We start from the raw sequence: 23,698 nt of genomic DNA on the forward strand, positions 1-23,698 counted from the left end.
CGCCCCCACTTTTTTTCTCTTTTCATTTCTCTATACTTTTTCAGCCGTTACTGCTACTCCTTGACCTTGCCCTCCATTTTGGAGGTGCCAATGGTATTTCCATCCCTTCTCAATGCCAAGGCATGAGACACGGTTTCCCGTTCGTCCTGCAATCGCCATGTGCACATTCTCACACAATGGACAAGGGGAAAGGGGAAACGTTTTTTGCGGTCATTGCAATCAAGGCAAAAAAAATTCACCAAAAAGCCTCCAATTACGGTTATACACCGGTCAAGACGCCCTTGACGCATATACTACTAGAGGCGTTTTCGATTTGAATCAAAAAGATAATAAGCCTATAGCAAGTTTCATGCACACATCGCTTGGTAAAAGTCAAGGCACTGACATTATATGCTGGTTACAGCCAAGACACTGTCTTTGCTTTTATCCCAGGTCCGGTGTCCAAGCTACTACTCCCGCATGTTTGCTTTCTGAAACTGCCGTCGACGTGCCATGGCACTCAAGCTTTGTCTCGTTTAATGCCTTGTTCCACTTTCTGTTCCCATTGCCAACGCGCCGATTGTAATTTTCCTCGCTCTCAAAAAACCCCAGTTTTCCTCACGGTCGGCGCGCTCAAAACAAGCAATAACGTTACGCAATAGTGTGCAATCCCCAAGAACGACGTGTTCCCAAGTACACATTGGTGCACAGTCTTATTCACACCCAAAAAATACGGCGCTGATCTGAACTGAACAACCTGGCGCAGCCGAATTTTAAGCGCCACACGAGATGACGCCACCGCAATCGTTCAGCCAATCATTTTCCGTTTTCCAAAAATTGAAACGTCGAAAGCATATGCAAGCCCAACGCCACTTCTCTCAACGCACAGCCGAATTTTTAACGCTTCACACAAGGCAAATGCACACTTTCTAGCAGTACTGCTTCTCTCCAAAGTTGCTCTCCGTTTCGAGGAGCCAGTGCAATTTTATTTATCTTCTCTTATCAAATGTGAGTTTTACGATCTAATGTCGCCATCGTCTCCAAATCACAAAGAAACTAACAAAAATTTCAGGGGACAAGGGCTTTTTGCCAATTCAATTCCGCAACGGAGTTCAAAGCTTTAACGGCGGCCCTCTATCAATCAAGGCGTTCTCAAACTGTCGACTGATGGCAGCACATGCTGATTCTAAAGATAAATACAAACTTACAGTAGGCCTCAAGCAAATCAATTTTAATTGAAGCTCGAATCACTGATTTTATATCGGCGTTACAGCAGGCACCTTGCCACCGCCTTGATCCGAATCTCAAAATATACGCAAGATCAAAACATCCTGCAGACATTTCGAATCCAAAACGGAACTTATAATAAGCCTTAAAGGTGGCTAACCAATCGATCAAGATGTCCTTCTCTCTCTTCATAGCAGGTATTTATTCAAAAAACGAATTTAAAACTCAAGGTAAGCCTCAATTTAATTCAACTGATTGAACCGAAATACTAATGTCGTACGCTCTTCACAGTAACGCACTGTCAAGCCTTGTAACCGGGTCTCGCAAATTGTGCAACAAAAAGCGTTCTGCAACCGTTTGGAATTCAAAACAAAATATACGCCCCTTAAGGTGGCTCTCTATAAGCCAGGCGCTTTCAAATTGTCTACGAAGGGCACAGGTGCTTATTCAAACCGGAAATTTAAGCCTACGGTAAGTGTCATGCAAACTCAAAATGACTGAAATCGAATTACTGATTTGTATAATTCTTGTAGCAAACACTCTGCTGTGCCATTGATTTGAATCTAACCAAGCAGCTCCAAGAAAAAGCGATCCTACCGTTCTTTTGGAATTCAAAGCATTATTCATAAGCCTTAAAGATGATTATCGATCAATCGATAGATCGCTCGGTCAAGGATCTTAATCCATCTACGAACGCAAAGCGGTGTCGATCAAAGGATCGAAACAAAAAAAAAAAAGTACTGTAACGGTAAGTCTCATGCGTATTTCTGAACCAATGCACTCATATTGACTGCTCGTTAGAAATGCACCTCCCGTCCCGGCCCTTGATCCACGGTTAATTTCCAAGGTTGCTATTCCACGCACGCACTCTATTTCTAAGCAATACTTTGCACCGTGTCACTGATAATAGTCCCTAGCCTGTCTTTGGTCCTTGTTGCCAACGCTCTGATCATTGTATTCTATTTAACCCAAAAAGCTCACTTTTTCCCCCAATGGGTGCGCCTACAACGAAAAACCACCGTCACCGCCAATGTCACCGCCGCGCAGACCCATCCGAATTTCAAACAGTGGAGCTTTCTCAAATCATGACTGATGCTCAATCTCAATCATAAACAAAAGTAAGTATCCATATTGCCTTGTTTAGTACCAAAAAATGCTGACGCATTTGTCGTGTGGTCCAACCCTAAGCATCTAGCTATCGAATCCATCCACAAGCCGACACACAATTTTCCAGTTTCGCGCACAGACGCTTCCCTATGCCCATCTATATCCACAAAAGCAAAAAAAGGGGCAACAAAAAAGAAAAAAAAAAGATGAAAAAAAGCGATGTTTTCCCGCTAAGATAAAACAACCAAAAAAAAGTTAAGAAAAGCGATGATTTCCCGCTTGAAAAAAAAAAGAGAAAAGATTGTTTTATTATGATTTTATTTCTATCTGATTCTTTCATTCATTCACATTATGTTTCTTCATTCTTCATTTTTTTATTTAGTGTAGTATATTTCTTTATTCTTCTTTACCTTCATTTTTTTCATATTTGTATTTCCCTTTGAACGTTTCCATCCTTACCGAACCACTGTACAAGGCTTACCGACAAATGTGATCAAGGCAAGTTGTAGTAGGAATATTTATTCGTCGACGAATGGTACTTATCTACGCGTTACTTAGCAATGCCGATCATATGCCATGGTTCGTCCGACAAATGTCTGGCTCAATTATTGATATTATGTTTTGTCAATATGGATTTGCGTTTGGTTTACATGATCGCGCGATATCTTTGGGGGGTAGACGATCTGTTGGCTGCACCAATAAGAATGCAAGATGCACTCAGCTTTGCCACCACATTGGTGATTGATCTGCTGTGGCAAATCTTAAGCGGAGTATGAAACTCGCCTGTGCGCGTTTTTCTTGCGGTCATCTCCAGAAATAGTTGCCAATAGTGACAGTTGCCCTGCAGCAGGAATATGATATCGACGGTGACATCGATATAGCGCTATAAATATACCTGCGTGATGCATTTGCTTTTATTTCAATGCAAAATAGCAACGCCACAACCTCCCATAGGATTTATCAGCGTCCGTTTTGTATGGCCAGCAGCAGAAGAAATTGGAAATTGTTGGCTGAAAATCTATGAAAGTGGATAGTTTAATGGCTGTAGAAACTAATGCCAGACTGAGAGAGGACTTTCCTGCAAGAAAAAGTTCTGCAAGTCACCAATGACATTCCGGCAGTATTTTAGTGCGCATCAGCTCGACAAATACAAGAAGCGCTTTGGGCACTGACTCTGAAAATTTTTTGTGGCAAACTTTTCTCCCAGTTTGGGCTTGCCCGCCCAACACAAGCGGATTTCAAAATGAAAATTTATCGTTCTTTTTGTGGCCCTTTTTTTTGTGTTTTTGAGTGCTCTTTTCTGGGACGAATAGACTTTTTTGTGTGGCGATACAACTCAATCAACCGTTTGCTGACGTGTCAACCTTTTGATCCTCCACATTCGATCCTTTTTCACGTCATCGATATTCTCCTTGTAACGACAATCCTGCTTCTTACCCACTACAAACACAAACCCTATATTAAGTAACTGTACGGCATGGACCAGATTGAGCAAGCCGTAATCTGTGCTCTGCGCCCCAATGTCGATCCCGCTCTCAAATCACAGGTACAATTCCTCTCTTGTTCTTCTTTACCATCGATTGCCCGCTTTGGAACGCGTTAACAGGACCAGTTTACGAGACACGCCCGTTCAATGCTCGAAGAAGCGGGTCATCGATGGATTAAAGGAGCGCCTAGAATGTGGATTGTTTGCGATTTCACATGTTTGAACATGACACTGATCTCTTATTGTACAGGCGAACATTTATTGTGAGCAAGTGAAGAATGCTCCTGATGGTTGGCAAATCTGTCTTCAACTCTTTATGAAGGAACCGAAAGCGTAAGTGGAACGAGAAAAAAAAATAACCATAACCCGCAGCCCTGATGAGCCATGCGTGCTGACCATTGCGATCCTTAATACTATGTAGTGCCGCTGAAGCTCGGTTCTTTGCTTTGCAGGTGCTCGAAAATACCTTGCAGAATAGGTGGGTGGATAAGTCTCGAGTTGGGCAGAACGAAAAAAGTGCTAATCAAGAACATGTTTTCGTCACAGATACGACACCTTGGAGGCCAGTGCAGTAGAGTATATCCGACAGACAATGATGGAATATCTGCGTAGAGAATTTGTCGACAATACATCCACAGCATCTGAAGAAACATGTACGTTTTCTTATTCAGTTGATAACAAGGGAAAAAAGTTGGTGGGGTATTCCTAATTTTACCTTCTTTTTTTTCATCTAGTCATTCGAAACAAAGCAGCTCAATCTTTGACTTTACTTTTCGCGCACGTATACCCGAGCACATGGCCCAACTTCTTCAAGGATATGATCGCATTGGCTCAAACCCCGGCCGGCACCCCGAGCTACGAAAAGGCGGCCGATTTCTTTTTACGTCTATGTATCAGTATCGATGAAGAAATTGCACGTCTCGATATTCCTCGCGACCGAGAAGAAGTCGTTCGAAACACCAATATTAAAGACACCATGCGTATGGGTGATATTCAGTTATTGGCGGCATTTTGGTTCGAGTTGTTGCAGGAATACAGATCCGTTAATCCCAGTATTGCTCAACTTGCTTTGAAGAATATTGGTGCTTACATTGCCTGGATGGATATCTCGCTTGTCGTCAATGATCAAGTCATGAGCGCTTTATATGAATTGTTGGGTAATCCCAGCTTACGTATCTCGGCCTGTGAATGTCTCGCAGAGGTAAGTTTTAATTTTAGTAGAAGTGGGGATATTGGCGAATTCTTATTTTTTTTTTTTTTTTTTTTTTTTTTTGTTTATTGTCTTTTGTCTTTGGTTTATAGGTGATTAGTAAAGGCATGCAGCCATTGGATAAACTCAGCATGATTCAGATGTTGAATTTGACGGACACGCTTGGAAGACTGGATTTGGTAAATTTGCTGGATAGGATGGTGAACGAAAAGGAACCCGTGACTCATTGTAATTGTTGCAGTCGGATCCAGAATTTGTGGAATACGTGGCTCGTTTGACCAATACCTTGGGTATCGAACTCTGTAAAATCTATACCGATAATGCGGTGCAGAGTGAAGCTAAAGGTAAGGGATTTGAAATCGATAACGGGCGTTGTGTTTGAGTCGTCTTCATGTGCTGAATCGTGTTTTGTGTGTGTATGATGTGTAGCTGCTACATGGTCCTTGATTGAGCAACTGTCACCCTATCTCTTGAAATTCCTGGCGGACGAGTACGATGACACCACCACGGCCGTATTCGCATTCGTTAATGATATTCTCAGCATTGTAAGTAACCTGAAGCAGGTGCTGTTGATGAATGGATGATTGACGAACTTTTTTTTTTGCCTTGTCGGTTCCTTAGTTCAAGAAACAAAAGAGAGCAATGCAGCCGTTTACACAGACGCAGCATGAACTCCTTGGTTCGTTGTTGAATGTAGTGATCATGAAAATGAAATACGACGAGGAAACAGAATGGGGTGCCGAAGAAGAGGAGCCTGAAGAAGAGGCTCTGTTTATAGAATTGCGCAAGGTAAGGGCTAATATTAAAACACGGGAAGTGCGTTGCTAATAGACAGAAACTCATACGCTTTTGTTTATCAACATCAGAATTTGAGAATCTTTGCAGAACATATTGCAACCATCAACAGCGAGTTATATATTGGCTATGTCCGCTCTGTGATCATGGACACATTTGCAAAATATAAGAACGGCAGCAGTGATCTCAATTGGCGCGACGTGGAATTAAGTCTCTATATCCTATTCACATATGCAGAAGCTCTTCCAAAAATTGCCACACAGTTCGTCGTTTCAAATGATCCCAGTACTTTGACACCCTTAGGTGAATTGGTGTCTGATATGGTTGCCTCTAGTAAGTGTCATCTTTTTCTGATTGGATAGTTCGAGATGTGCGTGTGCGTGTGCATGTGAGAGACATCGAGGGGACGGCTTCTGGAGACCATGGATGAATTACTAACCATCATGCTTTTTTTTTAGACATTTCTGCTTACCCTCATCCATCGGCTCCTTTGCAATTTTTTGAAAATGTGGCACGTTATTATCAGTTCTTCGAACACCGTCCGGAACAACTTCCATCAGTCTTGGCCGCTTTTGTTGACAGCCGTGGCTTGCATCATCCTCTCAAACAAATCCGATCTCGATGCTGGTATTTGTTCCATCGATTTGTCAAGAATTTGAAACCCAAGATGGCTCCTTATGTGGAATCCGTATTGTCCTCCATGGGTGATTTATTGACAATCGAAGCCGAGGCCCCTGTAGAGCAAAGTACGATGGATGGCACGCCGATCCCTGCCGCTTCGACCTTTGATAGTCAACTTTACTTGTTTGAAACCGTTGGCATGTTGATTTCATTGGACTCGGTAGACGTCATGAAACAAATGGAATACCTCAAGATTGTCTTGGAACCTTTGGTGGAAGGCATTCAGAATTCATTGAGCCAGAGTTATAACCCTGAAGACGAGTTATTCCTCCTGCAGTTGCATCATTATATTACAGCCATTGGCAGTGTAGCCAAAGGTAAGTAACTTGTCTTTTCTTGCAGTAGAAATGGATTGTCGGTATCCGATTTTCTGATAAAACGTAAACAGGTTTTCCTGCGATTCCCAAAGGTCAATCGTGCACACAACCATGGGCGGTGGTATTCAAGCAAGCTACAGAAATTATCCTCAACGTACTTCAGACATTCAACAAGTTCATGGTGATACGCGATGCAGCTCGTTTTTCCTTCTCTCGCCTGATCACCTGTCTCGGTGCCGAAGTGCTTCCCTACCTGCCTACCCTCATTACCGGTTTACTGACAGAATGTGAAGTCACCGAACTCGTGGATTTCTTACCTTTCATTGGATTGAGCGCTCACAAGTTCAAGGTATGTACATGAATCATAACTCGTCATGATTGATGCGACTCTATTCGTCCATTCAACTAAACTCTCTTTCCCCACAATGTAGCCAATGATTCATAATATCATGGATGAATTGTTATTGCCGCTTGTTAAGCGCGTCTTTGATTTCCTCAATACGTCGCCCTCCGGCACCGACGAGGCGTTCTTATTGCTTGAACTTCGCAAGTCGTATCTTAATTTCATTATCAGCTTGTTCAACGCGGAATTGGAGAGTATTCTTGTCAGCGAGCGAAATATTGGGCATCTGAGTACAATTTTGCAAACAATTTTGCATTTCGCAAAAGACAACAATGATCCTATCACACAGAAAATGGCGTTTGGTGTATTCATGCGTATGGTGAATTCCTGGGCAAGTTCCACTCAACAGCCAAGTCCTGCTGCTGGTTTCGATCAGTTTGTTTACAACGAGCTGATTCCCGCTACATTTGCTGTACCCATGCATGCCGCTTTCAACGTTGCGGACGGCCAATCGCTGCTGGTAAATAGTCGAGTCTTCATTTCATGTGAGAAATTGAATGCTAATGTCACTTGTTTTCTTGCAGGTTTTCGGTGAGATTACAAGTATCCAAAAAGCGTTATACACTAAGCAAGGGGGCGAGTATCTGGAATATATGAACAATGTATTCCTTCCTTCCATTCAATGTCCCCGAGAAACCGCCGAAAGATACTGTCAAGCCGTTCAGCAGTATGACGGCAAAGAATTCAAAAAGTATTTCCAGGTAAAAATGACAATGAAGCATACCGGTTTAAAATTTTTGAAAATCTGACTTTTTTTTTCCCTAGTCATTCATTTCCGAAGCCAAGAGCTAAAAAGAACAAGACAACATATTTTCACATGCGATAAAAAAGACCATTTAAAGGGAGCACATCGCCGATTCTTCTCACTTACACCAATCATTTACCATATAATTAAAAAAAAGAGAGGAACCGATGTTGTAAGTAAATAAAGTTACTGATTTCAATTCATTTTTCAATGGGATCGCAGCAGTAATATGTGTTTGGTAAAATTTGGGCGGGAATGTGAGGAGCTGCAAGAATGCAGACCACTGCCGAGATACAGAATTTGAAGGGGCGTTGTCCCTGGAGAGCTTGCTGCTTGGTGACCAGGGGGAGAGACATAAAATAAGATATCATGTAAACAGCTCGACGGTTTTGTGATCAAGTAGCCATCCAAAGTTTGTTCGGCTGTTGCCAAGGCAGACGAACAAACTTTGGATAAAAATAACTGTGTCCATTTGGACGACTTTCTGTTTATTTTCTAAATGCACTGGTGCTTCATTGAATTTATACTGTCAGACAAAAATAGCAACAGGAGTACATTTTCTTCTTTGTTTGAATGAGCCATACCATTGCGACGTCAGATGCAAATTTCTAGCAGCGAAACTTATAAAAATCAATCTGCGCAGTTTTTCAAGGTTTTACTGATGCGTTAAAGGGCATGAGAAGCCAGACAAGCTAAGCCACTTGCATCATGCTTTGTTCGTCTTTTGGAAGGTCTCTTCCATCAGTAGCATCTAGGGCATTCATGCGGGCACTTCATTCGGATTCCAGTGGTGATATTTATCGCTCAGTCGCAAGCATTATCCTGAAACGTCCGCCCTTGGCCACCGAAAGCCATCAGGACGATGACGACGTTCATCGACCGACACGTTTACCTAAAAGTACGCTCTATATGATTGTCAAAAAGCCGCGCAAGCACAATGCTTGGCAATTCCCTCAGGGAGGGGTGGAGCCAGGAGAGACAATAGCGGAAGCAGCGTTGAGGGAACTTGCGGAAGAGTGTGGGTCGGCTATCAAGGTGCAGTTGCTCGATAAGACAGCTGCCGGAGTATATCAATATCGTTTCCCAAAAGCATTTATCGAAAATCGGCCTTATGTCGATCCTTCCGTTGGTGCCAAAGTATATAGTTAACTCCAAAAAAAAAAAAAAAAAAAAAATTGTAAAGCTACAGCTTCACAGACTAATGAAATGGGATAGGTTGAGTTTATCCGAGCCAACTGGGTTTCAGGACAGTGCCAACCGGATCAGAACGAAATTGTGGATTTTGCCTGGTTGACGCGAAAAGAGCTGTCGCAGTACATTACCAAGGAATATGAGGCAGCACTCGCTTCGTTACTTGATAACGACGTATAGTTATGGGCCTCCAAGACCAACAGCACTCCAGATACATCCCTATTTCGCCAGTAATGATTGCCCGCATAAAAAAATAAAAAAAGACAAACTCCTCCATGACACGTTGTCACTGCGGTTTTATTTTTCTTTCACAAAAACCAAGGGAACTGAATGCGTAACAGGTCCCTGATAGAAAAGACATCTTTCAACATCGTCCTCGAATAACTTGTCGCATTTTACACCCCCCTCACATATTCTTTCGCCATCTCTCACCAATAACATCCATTGCGGAAACTACAGCATAACCTAATCGCATGGACGATCGCGCAGTCAACACCGATCCCACCTCGAATCGTGGCCGTTCCGTTATCCTGAAACGTATGAGTCATCAATTTCAATAAACTTAAAATGAATGGCTCATATTGTGGTTATAGGCAAACGCAAGCAAGATACTGATCACCAGCAACCCCAACAAGTCAAGCGCTCCAGATCATGGTTACTCGATCCGCTTCTTGGATTATTTAGATCGTCCAGTAATGACGAAGCAACTGAAGTAAGTCACCCTATACGATTAGCAAGGCAAGCTTCTTAACTATTAATAACACAGGCCGCCGCCGCGGATAATGTCCCGGATAACAGGCGTCAAAACCATAGCAGCCCACCAGGCGAACCACCACAAAACCCAACCAACCAAGAGCAAAAGGTGAACATACATCAAACTACTTGTTGTAATTGGTTATGAAAGGCTGAAAGTTTGTAGATCCCTTCGGTCAAAGAGGCGACGGTTGAAACAATGGAGGAGGCAATTATGCTCTGGGAAGATACCCCAATGGATAGAGGTCCCCAACGTATTCCCTCATTCCACAGCTCCATTGAAGAAAGTTCTTGGAAAGCCGACGAAGTGGACAGTTCGCCTTTTACAGATCCTCCAGTTTCCATAATCGCTACAACCCAGCGAACAGTGTCAGATCACGACGTCGGTTTGGACGTCGAGGAACTATTGCAAGAAATTACCATGACAACATCGTCGTCCGTCTTGACGCAGAAGGAGATTGACGACGATAGTATCGTTAAAAAGCAGGATGTACCAGTACCCCCGTCTGTACCAAAGGAAGCGAAACAAACATCATCGCAACCTATATTCTCGTCTCAATCAGAGCTTCTCAGTACCTGGAAGGACGCTGAACAGAAAATGATGCGTTACAGCACTGTCTTTCAAAGAGAACGATGCCATATTCAGAAATCAGACATCCTGGAACCTGATGGTTCTTTGAGGATATGGTGGTATGATCTGTACGAACCTAAACAGCAAGGATCCATCTACGTTTTCGGAAAGGTACATCCGTCTTACTTTGACAACTCATTCGGAATTATTACTATGCTGAACAAGGGATTCACAGGTGTGGCATAAAACAATGCAAAAGTACGTCAGCTGTTCGGTCGCCGTAAAGAACTTTAGACGCACATTATTCTTTCTTCCGCGAAGTCAACGTCTGACTGGTAAAACGATCTCCTCAATCCTAGAAAATGGTAAAAATTATCTGACATCCCTTACTTTCTGAGTTAGACGACGATCAATCATCACAAATACCGATTACAATGGCAGATGTTGAAGAGGAATTGGCAGAGGTGTTACCGCGCCATGGTATCTACGACTGGAAGTCCAAAACCGTACAAAGAAAATATGCTTTTGAACTCTCCGATGTACCCTCGGAAGCGGAATACCTGAAAGTCAACTATTCCTTTGATCGTACGTGATATTCCTCATTCATTCCGGAGAAATGAACCAAGCATACCTAACACATTTTTTTTTCAAGAGCCAGTTCTTCCCGTCTGTCATAGCGGAGCGACTTACAGTCATGTTTTTGGATCTCACACAAGCGTACTGGAGCATTTTCTTATCAAGCGGGACATTATGGGTCCTTGCTGGCTTGAAATCAAGGATCCGGCATTTTCTGATACACAGGCAAGCTCTTTTCAAAAGTCTATAATGGTTTCGATGTTAACCTTAGTGCATTTCTCAGGAAACATGGTGCAAAGTTGAGGTCCATATATCCGCCCCTAAACTATGCAATCCGCTTAGGGAAGACATACCACCACCACCGCCACTGGCCGTGCTGTCTCTCAGCTTACGAACTGTAATGAACCATCAAACGAACACAAACGAGATATTGGCTGTAGGCGGTTTATTTTGTGATCAAGGTAAGGCTCAGCGCCTTATTTTTGAGGCGTTAATGTCATACACTGATCAAAATGCATAGTCCAAGCCGACAAACCGACCTCGATGGAAACCATATCAAAATCTCGATTCACTGTTATTCGTCCCCTGGGAAATAAACCATATCCCAGTGATATCTATGAAGCAGCGACAAAGGAAAGGCAGGACCGTTGTCATCACCTTCAGGTGGAACGCACGGAAACATCTTTATTAAATTGGCTTATCGGTATGTGGTCGTTCTTGATCGTAGAGCTGGGGTGGAGAAAAGCGACATGTTAACCGATGGATATGACATTAGCAAAGATACACGCCTATGATCCTGATGTGATCTTGGGGCATAACTTGCAGGGTTTTGATCTCGGCATCTTGCTTCAACGTATGAAAGTTACCGGGACAATTCATTGGCATAAATTGGGAAGACTGAAACGGAAAACGTAGGTGAATTTTGCTGATCGGTCAAGGTCATGGCTTGGATACGGAGTAACCATTATTGCCCCACTTACAGATGGCCGAAACTCCAGGATGTAGGGAGTGCTTTGAGCGGAAACACATATCAGGAGCGCAAAGTGTTATCTGGACGACTTGTATGCGACATCCTTGTATTGGCAAAGGATCTCATTCGAAGCAAATCGTATCATTTAACGGAATTAGCTGCTCAACAGCTCGGTATTCGTCGTGAAGATTGGGCTCCAAGTACATATACCAAACTATACCAGCGCAGTGACTCCATTGTTGAGTTTGCAAGGCATTGTTCATTCGATTCGGTGTTATCTACAGCATTGATGTTCAAGCTGCAGATTCTACCGTTGACCAAACAATTGACCAATCTCGCGGGAAATACTTGGTAACCTAGAGACGGCATGTGCGTATATATCCAACGAGGGGTGCTGAATGATGATATTTTCAAAGGGCACACACGATCAGCGGTGGTCGAGCTGAACGAAATGAATATCTGTTACTCCACGAGTTTCATAGGATGAAATATATATGCCCAGATAAAGTGGTTCATGATAAACCGGTTGTTCCCAGTATGCCCTTTGAGGAAGATGGTAAGTGATCGCTACGGAGATAATTATGGCACAAATCCTCTCAATACTGACACGACCAATGCAGAACGTCAGGAAAATGAAAACATGGCTGTAACAGCAGTGGAAGATACCAAAAAGAAATGTCGATTTACCGGTGGTCTAGTCCTGGAACCGAAAATTGGATTTTATGACAAATACGTCCTTCTGCTCGATTTCAACAGTTTATATCCTTCGATTATCCAAGAATACAATATCTGCTTTACAACGGTAGACCGCCCAAAGACGACATCGGATGACATGAAAGACGAGGTATGCATCTGTACGATGAATTAATTATTTATTGGTCGATAAAGAGCCACACTGATGAACAAAACGTCGACATCCAGGATTTGGACGATATTCCAGTCACACCAGATCCTTCTGTGCCTCAAGGCGTTCTGCCGCGCCTTGTCAAAAATCTGGTAGAACAACGACAGCGAATCAAGGCGCGAATGAAGCAAGATTCCATCACAGAGGTTGAAAAAAGTCAAGTGAGTTTTTGTGCTATCCGATTATTATGGGTGAATAATATGGTGGTAACTAAGTGATGTATATTTCCCGTCTTAGCTGGATATACAGCAGCAGGCATTGAAATTGACAGCGAACAGTGTGTACGGTTGTTTGGGATTTGCTGCGGCGCGATTTTATGCGCGACCTTTGGCGATGATGGTCACTTCCAAGGGACGTGATATATTGCGAGACACTGTAACGCTAGCTACGAACCTCAACTTGGACGTCATTTATGGTGACACGGATTCGATTATGATTCACACCGGTTTCACGGATATTGCCAAGGTGAAAACCATGGGGTTGGATCTAGCACGCCGAGTCAACGAACGGTACAGACTATTGGAAATAGGGATCGATGGGTTTTTCAAGCATCTATTGCTGCTGAAAAAGAAGAAGTACGCGGGACTGCTGGTGGAAGAAAAACAACACAATCACTTTGTAGAATCCATCGAATCCAAAGGTCTTGACCTCGTTCGCCGAGATTGGTGCGATTTGGCTCATGATGTTTCCTTGTAAGTCTAGGGCTTCTCTATTCCGCTGCAATGAATATTGCTCATCCACAGCACACCTCATTGAATATAGGCGTGTGCTGAACGTTATATTGTCAGATAAACCTCGGGCCAAAGTGATTGACGAGATATACTTGATCGCGAAACAAGCTGGCAGGTTGCTCCACGAGGGCAACATTTCCGTGGACAAATTTGTGATTTATAAGGTAAACTAGTCGAAAAGCACAAATGTCATACAGCACTTGAACTAACGTTTTCGAATAGCAACTCACGAAAAATGTGGAAGATTACAAGGATAGTCAACAATATCCTCATGTACAGGTAGCCAAGCGAATGCGACAAGCTGGCCTTCGTGTCAAAGCAGGCGACACCATACCCTATGTTATCTGTTGCGTCGAGGCGCAAAATGATGATGAGGATCATATACCTATAGCTCAAAGGGCGTTTCATCCCGACGATGTGAAGCGGAACCTTGCTCAACTTGGTAAGCAATTATGCTAAAGCCCGTTATGTTATCCCTTTCCTCTAAACTCGTTTTTAAAGATCGAGCATGGTATGCCAGCCATCAAATCCATCCACCCTTGGCTCGTCTGTGCGCACCAATAGAAAACCTGGACGCTGAGGTATTGGCTACATGTCTCGGTAAGAATAGAAAAAGATTGCTATCGGTGCCATGTAAAGAAAACCACTCATGATATATTAGGCTTGAGTGTACGCAATCCTCAACGTAAACGAAAGCCTGTACGCAATGACATGGCGGTGACAGCACCGGAATCGTCGCGTATCATTCGTCGTCATAATTATTCCGATGGTCTCATGATTCGTTGCTTTTCATGTCAAGCTTATAATGAGTTTGAAGGCATTCTCCGAAGCAGAAAAGATGGATCGCTTGCCTGCGGTTTAGAATGTCACAAGTGTCGACGATTAATGACTCAAGCAAGTGTTCAAACGCAAACCATTCTTGCTATTCGTGCCGCTATTCGACGATATTATATGGGCTGGACCCGTTGTCAAAATGCATCCTGCCATGATCGGTTCCGTGATGTCAGTGTCGCTTCCGGAAAGCTGTGCCTTCATAATCGGTGCCAAAGCAAAGTTGCGCGTGAAGTAGGTTGATTGTTATTAGTGAGACCTCATATATCATAACTGACTGCTTTGGATATTATGGCTCTACTCAGTACCCTGCACGTCAATTATACCATCAGCTATCTTACTATTCGCAATTGTTCGACATTGACAAGCAGTTGAAGGAGGTTGATCTATCTACGCATACAAGTAAGCAGTTATCACAAAATAACATTACCATATTGATATACTAAAATGGCATTTTTTGTTTGACCCCAGACACTGAAGTACTGATGAAGTTGTGCCATGCGAAATCAGAGATGTTTCACGATATTAAAAGCACCGTTGATCGGTATATGGCAAGGTCTAACTACCGGTACATAAACTTAGCTCAGATGTTGGAAGGCGAAGAAGAAACATTGCGTGACGAGGAAAATGAACAATTGCCTGATGCTGGATAAATCAACCGGTGATCACTGTTTGTCGACCCATTATGTACCGTAACTGTGTATTATATCCCCAGCTTTTATAGTAAACCTCCTATCATACTCCGGTGCACTCTCCCCAAGATAATACCCTGTGTGTTTCCGGTGACGTTATTTTAGTTTCCTATATACTTTCATATCGAGAGACAAATCCCTTTTATTAAATAAATCGGATGCACGGGATGACGCCGAGACATAGACATTTTGTACAAAGTAATTAGCGTATGCGATTTTAAAAAAATTATCCTGCTTACCCAGTTCGAATACTAAATGTCTCTAAATTGACATGTTCATTCTCTCTTTCTTTAACCCTGTAAGAATACGGCAATTCAATTTGATCTCGCGGCAACCTTTAGTCGAGATCCGACCTTTTAGATGATATTGCTAGAGGATCGGACAGTAATATGTTATTTATCGCTCTTTACTCTTTAAAGATCACCTTTGTTTTATTTATAAGCATAAAAAAGAGTCTCAAAATATTCATTGTCTTACATTTCGATTATGATCACACCCATATTTCACGGTAAGTCGAAGGAAACGTACCGGCGCACGAATATCCATACGAATACTAACCACAAGCGTAGCGGTGATTGGCCAAGCGCAGCCTATACTCGTTCAAGCAATGCAATGCAATGAGGAGTCTGGAATATCAGTGAATATGCATTAACTCGTAGTTTTCCATATCCCCAGCAATTCATTGATGATCATGCTGGGCGTAGATGAAGGTGTCATTTTTCGTTCTTCATATAGCTCATCCCTTGGCGTCTCGGTATTGACTCTTGATGTTTAGGTTCCTGGAACTCATCAAATCGGTGCAACAGTAAATCGTCGGCCGAAAGGTAGTCATTGTTAGACTCGCAGTCGCAAAATCCAAGTTCAAAGTACAATATACACAATATTTACCGAGAAAATGTGAGCTGAATATTGAGATGACCGCTCTAATTGAACTTATTTTTTCTTCTCATTTTGCGGGACTAGGCACTATAAACCATGTACTTTATGGAAAAAACACTCTAAGCATTCGAATGATCACAAGCGAGATTATTTATTTGAAGTGAGCCATTTGATTTTTTGATAATAATGAGCTTTTATCCACAAATGTTCCTTTCGATAGAACACTCTGATCAAATGATTATGGGAGATACCGATGGTATGAGGTGGGATTTCCTTGTATCCTTGTTATGGGTGCCAGAATGGGTTCCGTTTGGTCCACACTGTAGCAAATTTCGATTCCATCCAGTTCTTCTTCAAGCATTTTCTTGAATTTGTGAAGGTTTTTTTCAGTGTATTCCACATAAAATAGCATGCATATAGCTTGATCTCGTGTCATGTGCATGATTCCCACGACAAAGGAGAAGAACACGGACGGAAAACAGTGAATGCTTCATCATGGGGTTGCTGTCTGCACACAGTGACTGCAATCTGAACCATCAACGACATCAATTATCTTTTTTTTTTGTCATGAACAACACGAAACTAAGTCACTAAAGCTACGCCACCACTGGCGATAGTTAACCGCAGTAGCTTGATCTTTTTACAGCATAGAAAGAATAGCCCAGATAATCAAAGAGTAAACAGCAATGTTGCTCTGAAAATCTATCTGAGCATTTCCTCTCAAATCTAAAAGCCCGATATCCGGCTTTTCTTATTTATTTATTTGTTTCGTAACGCGGTCCGTGGTCCGCTTCCTTCACGAAATGAACGGCGTAGTTGAAATGAACGGAGTGGGATCCACATAAGACCTACAAATTAAATTGTCCGCCAATTTTTTAACGCTATACAACAGTTGAAGTGAGTTTGTTCGTAATGAAGCGAATATCAAGTTAGCCGCATTTCGAATGAACACCTGTAGATAATCATAAGCAACCGTTCGAATATCGGGCAAAATAGAATGGAGTATTGGATAAACGGCCATTTTGCACAACCAAATGGTGTTGAAGTGCCACGTCGGTTCTTTAATTGCCATAAGCCTGCCAGCTGTCTGCCAACTGCCTGCCACGTCGGTCCTTTAATTGCCATAAGTCTGCCAGCTGTCTGCCAGCTGTCTGCCACGTCGGTCTTTTAATTGCCATAAGCCTGCCAGCTGTCTGCCACGTCGGTCCTTTAATTGCCATAAGTCTGCCAGCTGTCTGCCAGCTGTCTGCCACGTCGGTCTTTTAATTGCCATAAGCCTGCCAGCTGTCTGCCAGATGTCTGCCACGTCGGTCCTTTAATTGCCATAAGTCTGCCAGCTGTCTGCCAGCCTGTCTGCCACGTCGATGCTTTTAATACCAATGCTATGGCAATTATACAGATATTGTACGTTTCATTTAATTTGCTCAATTGTATTTTGCCCAATATACGAGCGGTTCTTTATGGTCTTATTATTTAATTAAGGAAGGCTTTCAACGTAGAGCCTCTTTTTAATTGTAGTTTTGATGCGGAGAACCATGAGGCGTAATCGAAGCCCGGAAAAGTCGAAGAAAGGAGTTCCAGAAATGAAGGTTCGACCCCCTTGAATAGGACTTGCAGCTCTCCACAGATAGTCTCACTTTCTCACTGCTTGGCTCTCTGCGAATAAAAGGGTATAGCAGCGACACCGTTGACTCTGATGGGAGGGGTACATGACATAGACAAAACTACGTACTCAGGCGCTTAGATTTAATCATACAGTGTATAACATTCGGAGCGGGCGACGTATCTTACAGTGTCCTTCGTCAAATGAAAAACCATACTGTATATGACTTTTAGTTGTGTCAGAACTGGCAAGCAGTAGGATCATGGTACCAAAAGCGGCAAGCACCACATTGAAAATTGTAACTATATTGTCGCCCCTCTTCTCGTCGTAAAGATCACTTGATACAAGCAATGCCTGGATAAAATGAGCAATGGTAGTAGTAGCACCTACAATACTTGATATTTTTATTTAGCAGAACCTTGCTCATGAAATATTACCCACCGCAGTGCTTGCTACATTTACTTCATCCTCATTTGCCTTAAGAAGATATCTTTGCTTCATCCCTGAAAATTAAGTATCTCATATCGATTTCATGATTAGTGATATCAACATCATTGATCCTTTACTGGGATTCGGCAGCATTTGGGGTCCAGATTCCAGACCCACGTCTAACCATCCTCTGTGTGAACCTGCTGTAACACCTTTTCAATTGTAAGCATTTAGGAAAGTGGTCGAACGAAAAAAACCATTTTTTCGCTCTTCGTATAGTTCATCCCTTGCCGTTTCCGTATTGACTCTTAATGTTTAGGTTCCTGGAACACATCAGATTGGTGCACGAGCGAATCGGCGGAAGGTGGTCATTGTAGACTCACGATCATAAAAATCAAAATACAACATACACGATAAGCTGAGTACCGAGATGACGCTTTAATTGAACTTGTTTTTTCCTTCTCATTTTGCTGGACTAAGCGCAATAACTATGAATATCACTTAAAAAAATTATTGGAAGACAACTCTAAGCATTCGAACGATTGCAAGCGAAAGCTATTTATTTGAACTGAGCCATTTGGTTATCTGGTAATAATGAACATCCAGCTAATTGTAATGCAAAATTTAACTTTTCAATATTGATAGTAGGCTCCTTTCGATAGAACACTCTAATCAGATAATCATTGGGGATATCGATGGTATGAGATTGGATCTCCATATATCCTTGCCGTGGGTGCCAGAATGGGTTGCGTTTGGTCGACGTTATAGCAAACTTCAAATCCTTCGACTTCTTCAAGCCTTTTCTTGTATTTGTAAACGTTTTCTTCAGTATATTCGACATAAAATAGCATGCAAATTGCTTGATCGCGTGTTATGTACATAATTCTGACAACAAAGAAAAGAACACGAACAGATTTGGTGAATGCTTCAACAAGGGGTTGCTGTGTGCACGCAGTGACTGCAATCTGAACCATCAATGACATAATTTTATCATTCGTGCGAATTACTTATTCCGGTTAAGGGCGTGCTAAATAATCCGAAATGCAATGTTTATTGTAAGATAAACCGCGAGTGAGACTTTAGATTTTTTGAGAAGAAGCACTCAAAAGGATAGATTTTCAGACCAAGACTGAACTGTCGTTTATTCGTGATAATGAGGCTATTTATACTTTTGTCTATTCATCTATCCGATCGGAGGACTGTCATAAGGCAGGGTCGACATACATTGGTAGACGTCAGTCGAAGAAGCGTGATTGTTCTGTGGCTTGGGTTCAGATTTCGATGGTTATGTTGGTAGGGTTCACGACAATTGACAACTTCGGACTCTACATTTAAACCTCCACCTGTCATGCAACATCATGCGTTACCTTTTTTTTTTGAGCCGTTCTTTTCGCTCTTTCCTTGGCAATCTTGAACCGAAGAAAATGCAAATTACAAGAGATCAAGCGATTTGTATGCTTTTCTACGTCGAATATACCGACGAAAACCTTCGTAAATACAAGGAGAGGCTCGATGAACTGAAGGAATTCGAACTCTGCTATAATGTGGATCCCAAGGAACCGATCCTGGTCTCTAAATTGAGAGTTTATGGCAATCCTCTTATATACAGAAAATATATCGAGAGCATTGATGATGTTTTGCCTCCCGAATTGAAAAAAAGAACATTTTTGCTGCGTAAGTGAATCGATGGACATTTTCAAGCATATTCAATATTGACTTCCCGCTGTTTAGAAACGGAAGCACAAGTTATTCAATACATTAACGAGGTGTACAAAGCTGAAGACCCGAGCAACCCGGCATATGCGCTTGAAAGTCTTGCGACTAAAGACATTTTTCTGAATATGTGCGAACACACTGGCATATTCGATGACAAGTCACTTACCACATTTACCAGATGGTGCAGCATCAACCGATTGGAGTTCCTGAACGTCACAGAGGAACGTAAAAGAAATGTGCGGTTCAGAGATTTATATGTGCTGAATCATCTTTACCAAGGTAAATAAATAATCACGACACGAATAGGATCTTTTTCTTTCAATAACTTGAACATATAGACAGCCTTGTGGCAGCCATAGTCCAATATCTGTCTAATTATCAAAATTCATTAAGACACTTGAAATCTGAAGGCTTCGAAATTGTGGGATACGCAAGGAAGTCTCCAAACGATGATGATCCAGACAGGAGAGCAAGGTTGCTCCAATCCATGATCACGAATCTCAGAACCCGATCACTTTGCACCAGGATATATGTCTCATCATCATCTCGTGCCTCGGACCCGTTCCACGAAAGGGATTTGAATCCCAATATGGAAGTGTATGAAAAGCTCCATAACATCAATGGAAACACGCAAGGTAGGTATTACTTCATGAATCGACCAACAGTTGACTGACTCAAAATATTTTCAGATATGCTTCAATATTTTCAGGCTTCTGAGAGCAAACTTTGTTTGGTTTCAATCGATTTTACGGGTCTTAGCTCAAAAAGCCATCACATCAAGAAACTGCTCGAAGAAAACTCAAGCATTGCCATGATTGCGGTTGAATTGTTCAATAATGGCAATACGTGTTACTTACTTGAAGCAAATAGATTAGTTTCCAATAACGAACTGTTGGCGAAATTTGATTGCCGACCAAAGCTCATTCAACGGTCATTGTGAATAGATCTTTTTGTGGATCATCGGTTTTTCCCGATGAAACCACCGTTGCACTTACAGTATTTAGCCAGCACAGAATGATGATCATGCTGTGTCCAATATGGAAATCTACGCTTCTATCGATTTCAATTTCTTGGATCGATATATAAAGTATAAGCAACATCCGCTGCGGTGCTTATATCCAACTCGCACGTTTTCAATGAGATTATCGATATGAGTGAGGTTCCAGAATTCAAAGCGCATGCAATGACTCTTGCTGATGTTCAGTTTGGGCGTCACGCAGACCCGGCTGGTGCATGTTTATGAAAAGCTTTCAATGAAATGTAACGATAAATACTGACGTGCTTGACGGAGGCGTTATATCATTTTGGACATCATATTCATCAATGAGGTAATCACTACTCCCGACATAAATGTTGACAATTCAGTGTCATTCTCAGTGTGGTTGTTGCTGTTTTATTAAGTAAGGATACCCCTCATGTGATGCTTATGTTAAAAACGACCCTTGACGAAGCAAAGTCGGCCAACTTGGTATGTAAACTTTTTCCTTTATGATTGCAACGATTTTATTGATGTTGTCGCCCAGCACATGCAGCTTTATGGAGAGACGACTCCTCTGCTCCTCCGGGGTCTTTCTGGTTCAATCGTTCAATGCGTCGGTTCCGCAAGAGACTGGCTTGATTCAAGTTCAGTTGGAAATCGGGTCCTTGGGGTGACTGCAGTTCTCTCATGGTAGTTGCTGCTTGTGCGGGTGGTTGGGTCTTACCCTGCGCTTCTTGCTGCTTCTGCCATGCCTTCTCTTCACCTAATCGTTGCATGGCGTAGGTAATATCGAGTATTTCCTTGAGGGAGGCAACTCCTGGTGAGTACAGCTCGTTCTCCTGCACCGGTCGCGGATACGCCCGAGTCACTGGATCATTCTTGTCCTGCTTGTCTCCGTGTTTATTGTGCTCTGGAGAATGGAAAGGAGGATCATTGGAAGCATGATGCTCTATGCTCGGCTTGGCAGCTTTAGCTTTTCGGCTAGCGTTTTCGATAGCAAGTGTACGCGTCGTTGGTGGTTTTTTCGGGGCTCGCGTTGACATTGAGTTCGTCTTGTACATACGTTGGTAAGTGTCGTGAATCCATGGATGCTTGAAAAAGTCGTCTATCGTGTATCGTTCGCGAGGATCCACGTGCAACAAATGAGTAATCAGATCTTTGGCTTCCGCTGAAACTGCATCCCACCAAGGGCTTAAAAAGGTGAACTGGCCATGCGCAATTTTCTGAGTAAGAACGCGGATGGATTCGTCGTAAAACGGAGGAAATCCACACAGCAAGGTGTAGAGAACGCAGCCAATGGACCACATGTCCACAGATTTGGAATATTTCTGGTCACGTACAATTTCTGGGGCGGTATACCCTACCGTGCCACATGGAGTCAATGTGGAATTGTCCCAGATCACTTTGGATAAACCAAAATCGGCCAACTTCACTTTGCCAATACCGCCGCCGCCTATATTTTCCGTAAATAAACCTTCGTCACGCTTCATTTCACCATCAACGCGCCCCTTGACGACATTTTGTTGAGCACCCGAAGGGATGATGGCAATAGGATCAAAAAGAATATTTTCAAGCTTGATATCACTAAAATAAAAAAAATAATAAAGAGCGCAGCAATCATGCACACATTCATTAATGAGGAGAAACAACAGGGCTACAACTCAGGAAACAGAGTTTAAACTTACCGATGGGCAATGCCGCATTGTTCGTGAAGGTGTCGAACCGCATTGGCTACTTGGATAATCACGTGGCGTGCGAGTGCTTCGCTGAAATACGTCAAATCGACCAGACGATGGAAAATTTCACCACCTCTGCAGAGATCCATGATGAGGAAATAGTTACTCTTGGTTTCGATAAACTGATGTAATCGAACGATATTGGGATGGCGAACCCCGCGCATGATCTGCACCTCTTTCAATATTCTGACACGCTAAAAAAGTCCAAAGCATTCAGAGAATTTCCATTAGCGCGAGAATTTGTAAATGAGATGCATCACCATGATATCATCTTTAATACATGATCGTCCTTGATGTGCAAAGAACATCAAAGAAAACTAGTCCCCTTATCTTACCTCGGTGGCCTTTGGCCTTTGTTTCATATTAGGATGCAGGTGGCGATGATTGCCGTGCTGCAGAAAAAATTAACATTTTTGAGCCGATCCATCATGCATGCAATAGATTTTTATTTATAAATGGGATTTTCAGTATCGTCATTTGACGCTTACCTCTGCTGCATCTAGCTCTTGCTTGAAAGCTACTTTAATAGCCACCTTCTGGCCTGACTGCAGGTCACGCGCCATATAGACATTGGCAAATGCACCACTACAGAGAACAATGATATTGAATTGGTTACATCTTCCCGGTCATTTTAACTTGGTATCATCAATGATATCTTACTCTCCCAGTTTCTTGATCAGCTTGTAACGCTCCAAACCCGGCAAACTCATAACGATACGCTTTTTATGATCTTTCGTGGGAGATGCGCTGGCTACGACCGGTTCCAGTGGTTCTGGTTCTTTAGTTGGTGCTGTCACTTCGCGACGATGGTCCTGAATGGCCGTAGCTGATAAGCTCCGACGGTAAGGCAGCTGGTCCCGCTTTTTAGGTTTGAACATTTGCTTAAATTGAGTTAACATGCAGCGAGAGGGTAATCAAGAAAAGAAGGATCAATAAATTATATCCGTACAATGAAAAAGAAAGAGGAGCACTAGTCGTTTTTTATGTTTGGCAATACTCCAGAACTATATTATTTCATGTCGATGACGACACTCCAATATAATTGGAACCTTATTTGATATGGCATGATGAGGATTGAATCACTCACCTGACAGCTCATTCTTTCGAGCTTATATTACGTTTATCAAATGATGAAGCTGGCAATAAAATAAAATAAAGAGGTGCCACCATTTCATCAATCCATGATC

General features: G+C 42.5%; 7 protein-coding genes across 7 annotated transcripts; 5 read left to right on the forward strand and 2 right to left on the reverse strand.

Annotated features, from left to right (window-relative positions):
• The first annotated feature begins 19 nt into the window (after positions 1–19).
• On the forward strand, positions 20–796 carry BYT42DRAFT_157119 (uncharacterized protein). The gene has a single exon (XM_051562309.1). The coding sequence runs from the start codon at positions 113–115 to the stop codon at positions 563–565; it is 453 nt and encodes a 150-aa protein (XP_051418332.1). The 5' UTR covers positions 20–112; the 3' UTR covers positions 566–796.
• A 2,789-nt stretch (positions 797–3,585) lies between these two features.
• Positions 3,586–8,131, forward strand: BYT42DRAFT_589259 (armadillo-type protein). Its single transcript, XM_051570350.1, has 15 exons — positions 3,586–3,859; positions 4,050–4,132; positions 4,221–4,277; positions 4,346–4,452; positions 4,534–5,000; positions 5,102–5,188; positions 5,251–5,353; positions 5,439–5,554; positions 5,631–5,798; positions 5,876–6,137; positions 6,263–6,802; positions 6,874–7,151; positions 7,234–7,665; positions 7,730–7,906; positions 7,971–8,131. Exons 1-15 carry the CDS (start codon positions 3,791–3,793, stop codon positions 7,995–7,997), a joined length of 2,973 nt encoding a protein of 990 aa, XP_051418333.1. The 5' UTR covers positions 3,586–3,790; the 3' UTR covers positions 7,998–8,131.
• A 581-nt stretch (positions 8,132–8,712) lies between these two features.
• BYT42DRAFT_618613 (NUDIX hydrolase domain-like protein) lies at positions 8,713–9,321 on the forward strand (the record flags this gene model as incomplete). The annotated part of the gene is made up of 2 exons (XM_051572303.1): positions 8,713–9,087; positions 9,166–9,321. The coding sequence occupies 2 exons, from the start codon at positions 8,713–8,715 to the stop codon at positions 9,319–9,321; spliced, it is 531 nt and encodes a 176-aa protein (XP_051418334.1).
• A 1,174-nt stretch (positions 9,322–10,495) lies between these two features.
• BYT42DRAFT_540905 (DNA polymerase family B-domain-containing protein) lies at positions 10,496–15,368 on the forward strand (the record flags this gene model as incomplete). The annotated part of the gene is made up of 18 exons (XM_051565551.1): positions 10,496–10,636; positions 10,701–10,791; positions 10,868–11,050; positions 11,118–11,266; positions 11,325–11,502; positions 11,562–11,744; positions 11,817–11,952; positions 12,024–12,362; positions 12,428–12,567; positions 12,632–12,855; positions 12,933–13,076; positions 13,153–13,607; positions 13,678–13,810; positions 13,869–14,088; positions 14,148–14,246; positions 14,308–14,711; positions 14,783–14,879; positions 14,949–15,368. 18 exons carry the CDS (start codon positions 10,496–10,498, stop codon positions 15,128–15,130), a joined length of 3,498 nt encoding a protein of 1,165 aa, XP_051418335.1. The 3' UTR covers positions 15,131–15,368.
• Positions 15,369–18,619: 3,251 nt separating this feature from the next.
• Positions 18,620–19,192, reverse strand: BYT42DRAFT_589267 (uncharacterized protein). The gene has a single exon (XM_051570351.1). The coding sequence runs from the start codon at positions 19,061–19,063 to the stop codon at positions 18,761–18,763; it is 303 nt and encodes a 100-aa protein (XP_051418336.1). The 5' UTR covers positions 19,064–19,192; the 3' UTR covers positions 18,620–18,760.
• A 307-nt stretch (positions 19,193–19,499) lies between these two features.
• On the forward strand, positions 19,500–20,736 carry BYT42DRAFT_649161 (uncharacterized protein; the record flags this gene model as incomplete). The annotated part of the gene is made up of 4 exons (XM_051572758.1): positions 19,500–19,754; positions 19,812–20,075; positions 20,135–20,431; positions 20,486–20,736. The coding sequence occupies exons 1-4, from the start codon at positions 19,505–19,507 to the stop codon at positions 20,734–20,736; spliced, it is 1,062 nt and encodes a 353-aa protein (XP_051418337.1). The 5' UTR covers positions 19,500–19,504.
• A 563-nt stretch (positions 20,737–21,299) lies between these two features.
• BYT42DRAFT_505688 (kinase-like domain-containing protein) lies at positions 21,300–23,389 on the reverse strand (the record flags this gene model as incomplete). Its single annotated transcript, XM_051565041.1, has 5 exons — positions 21,300–22,359; positions 22,461–22,705; positions 22,847–22,903; positions 23,000–23,096; positions 23,172–23,389. 5 exons carry the CDS (start codon positions 23,387–23,389, stop codon positions 21,300–21,302), a joined length of 1,677 nt encoding a protein of 558 aa, XP_051418338.1.
• Positions 23,390–23,698: the final 309 nt, after the last annotated feature.

The sequence above is a fragment of the Radiomyces spectabilis genome, assembly GCF_025331425.1.
Source record: "Radiomyces spectabilis strain NRRL 2753 chromosome Unknown BYT42scaffold_18, whole genome shotgun sequence".
NCBI lineage: Eukaryota > Fungi > Mucoromycota > Mucoromycetes > Mucorales > Radiomycetaceae > Radiomyces > Radiomyces spectabilis.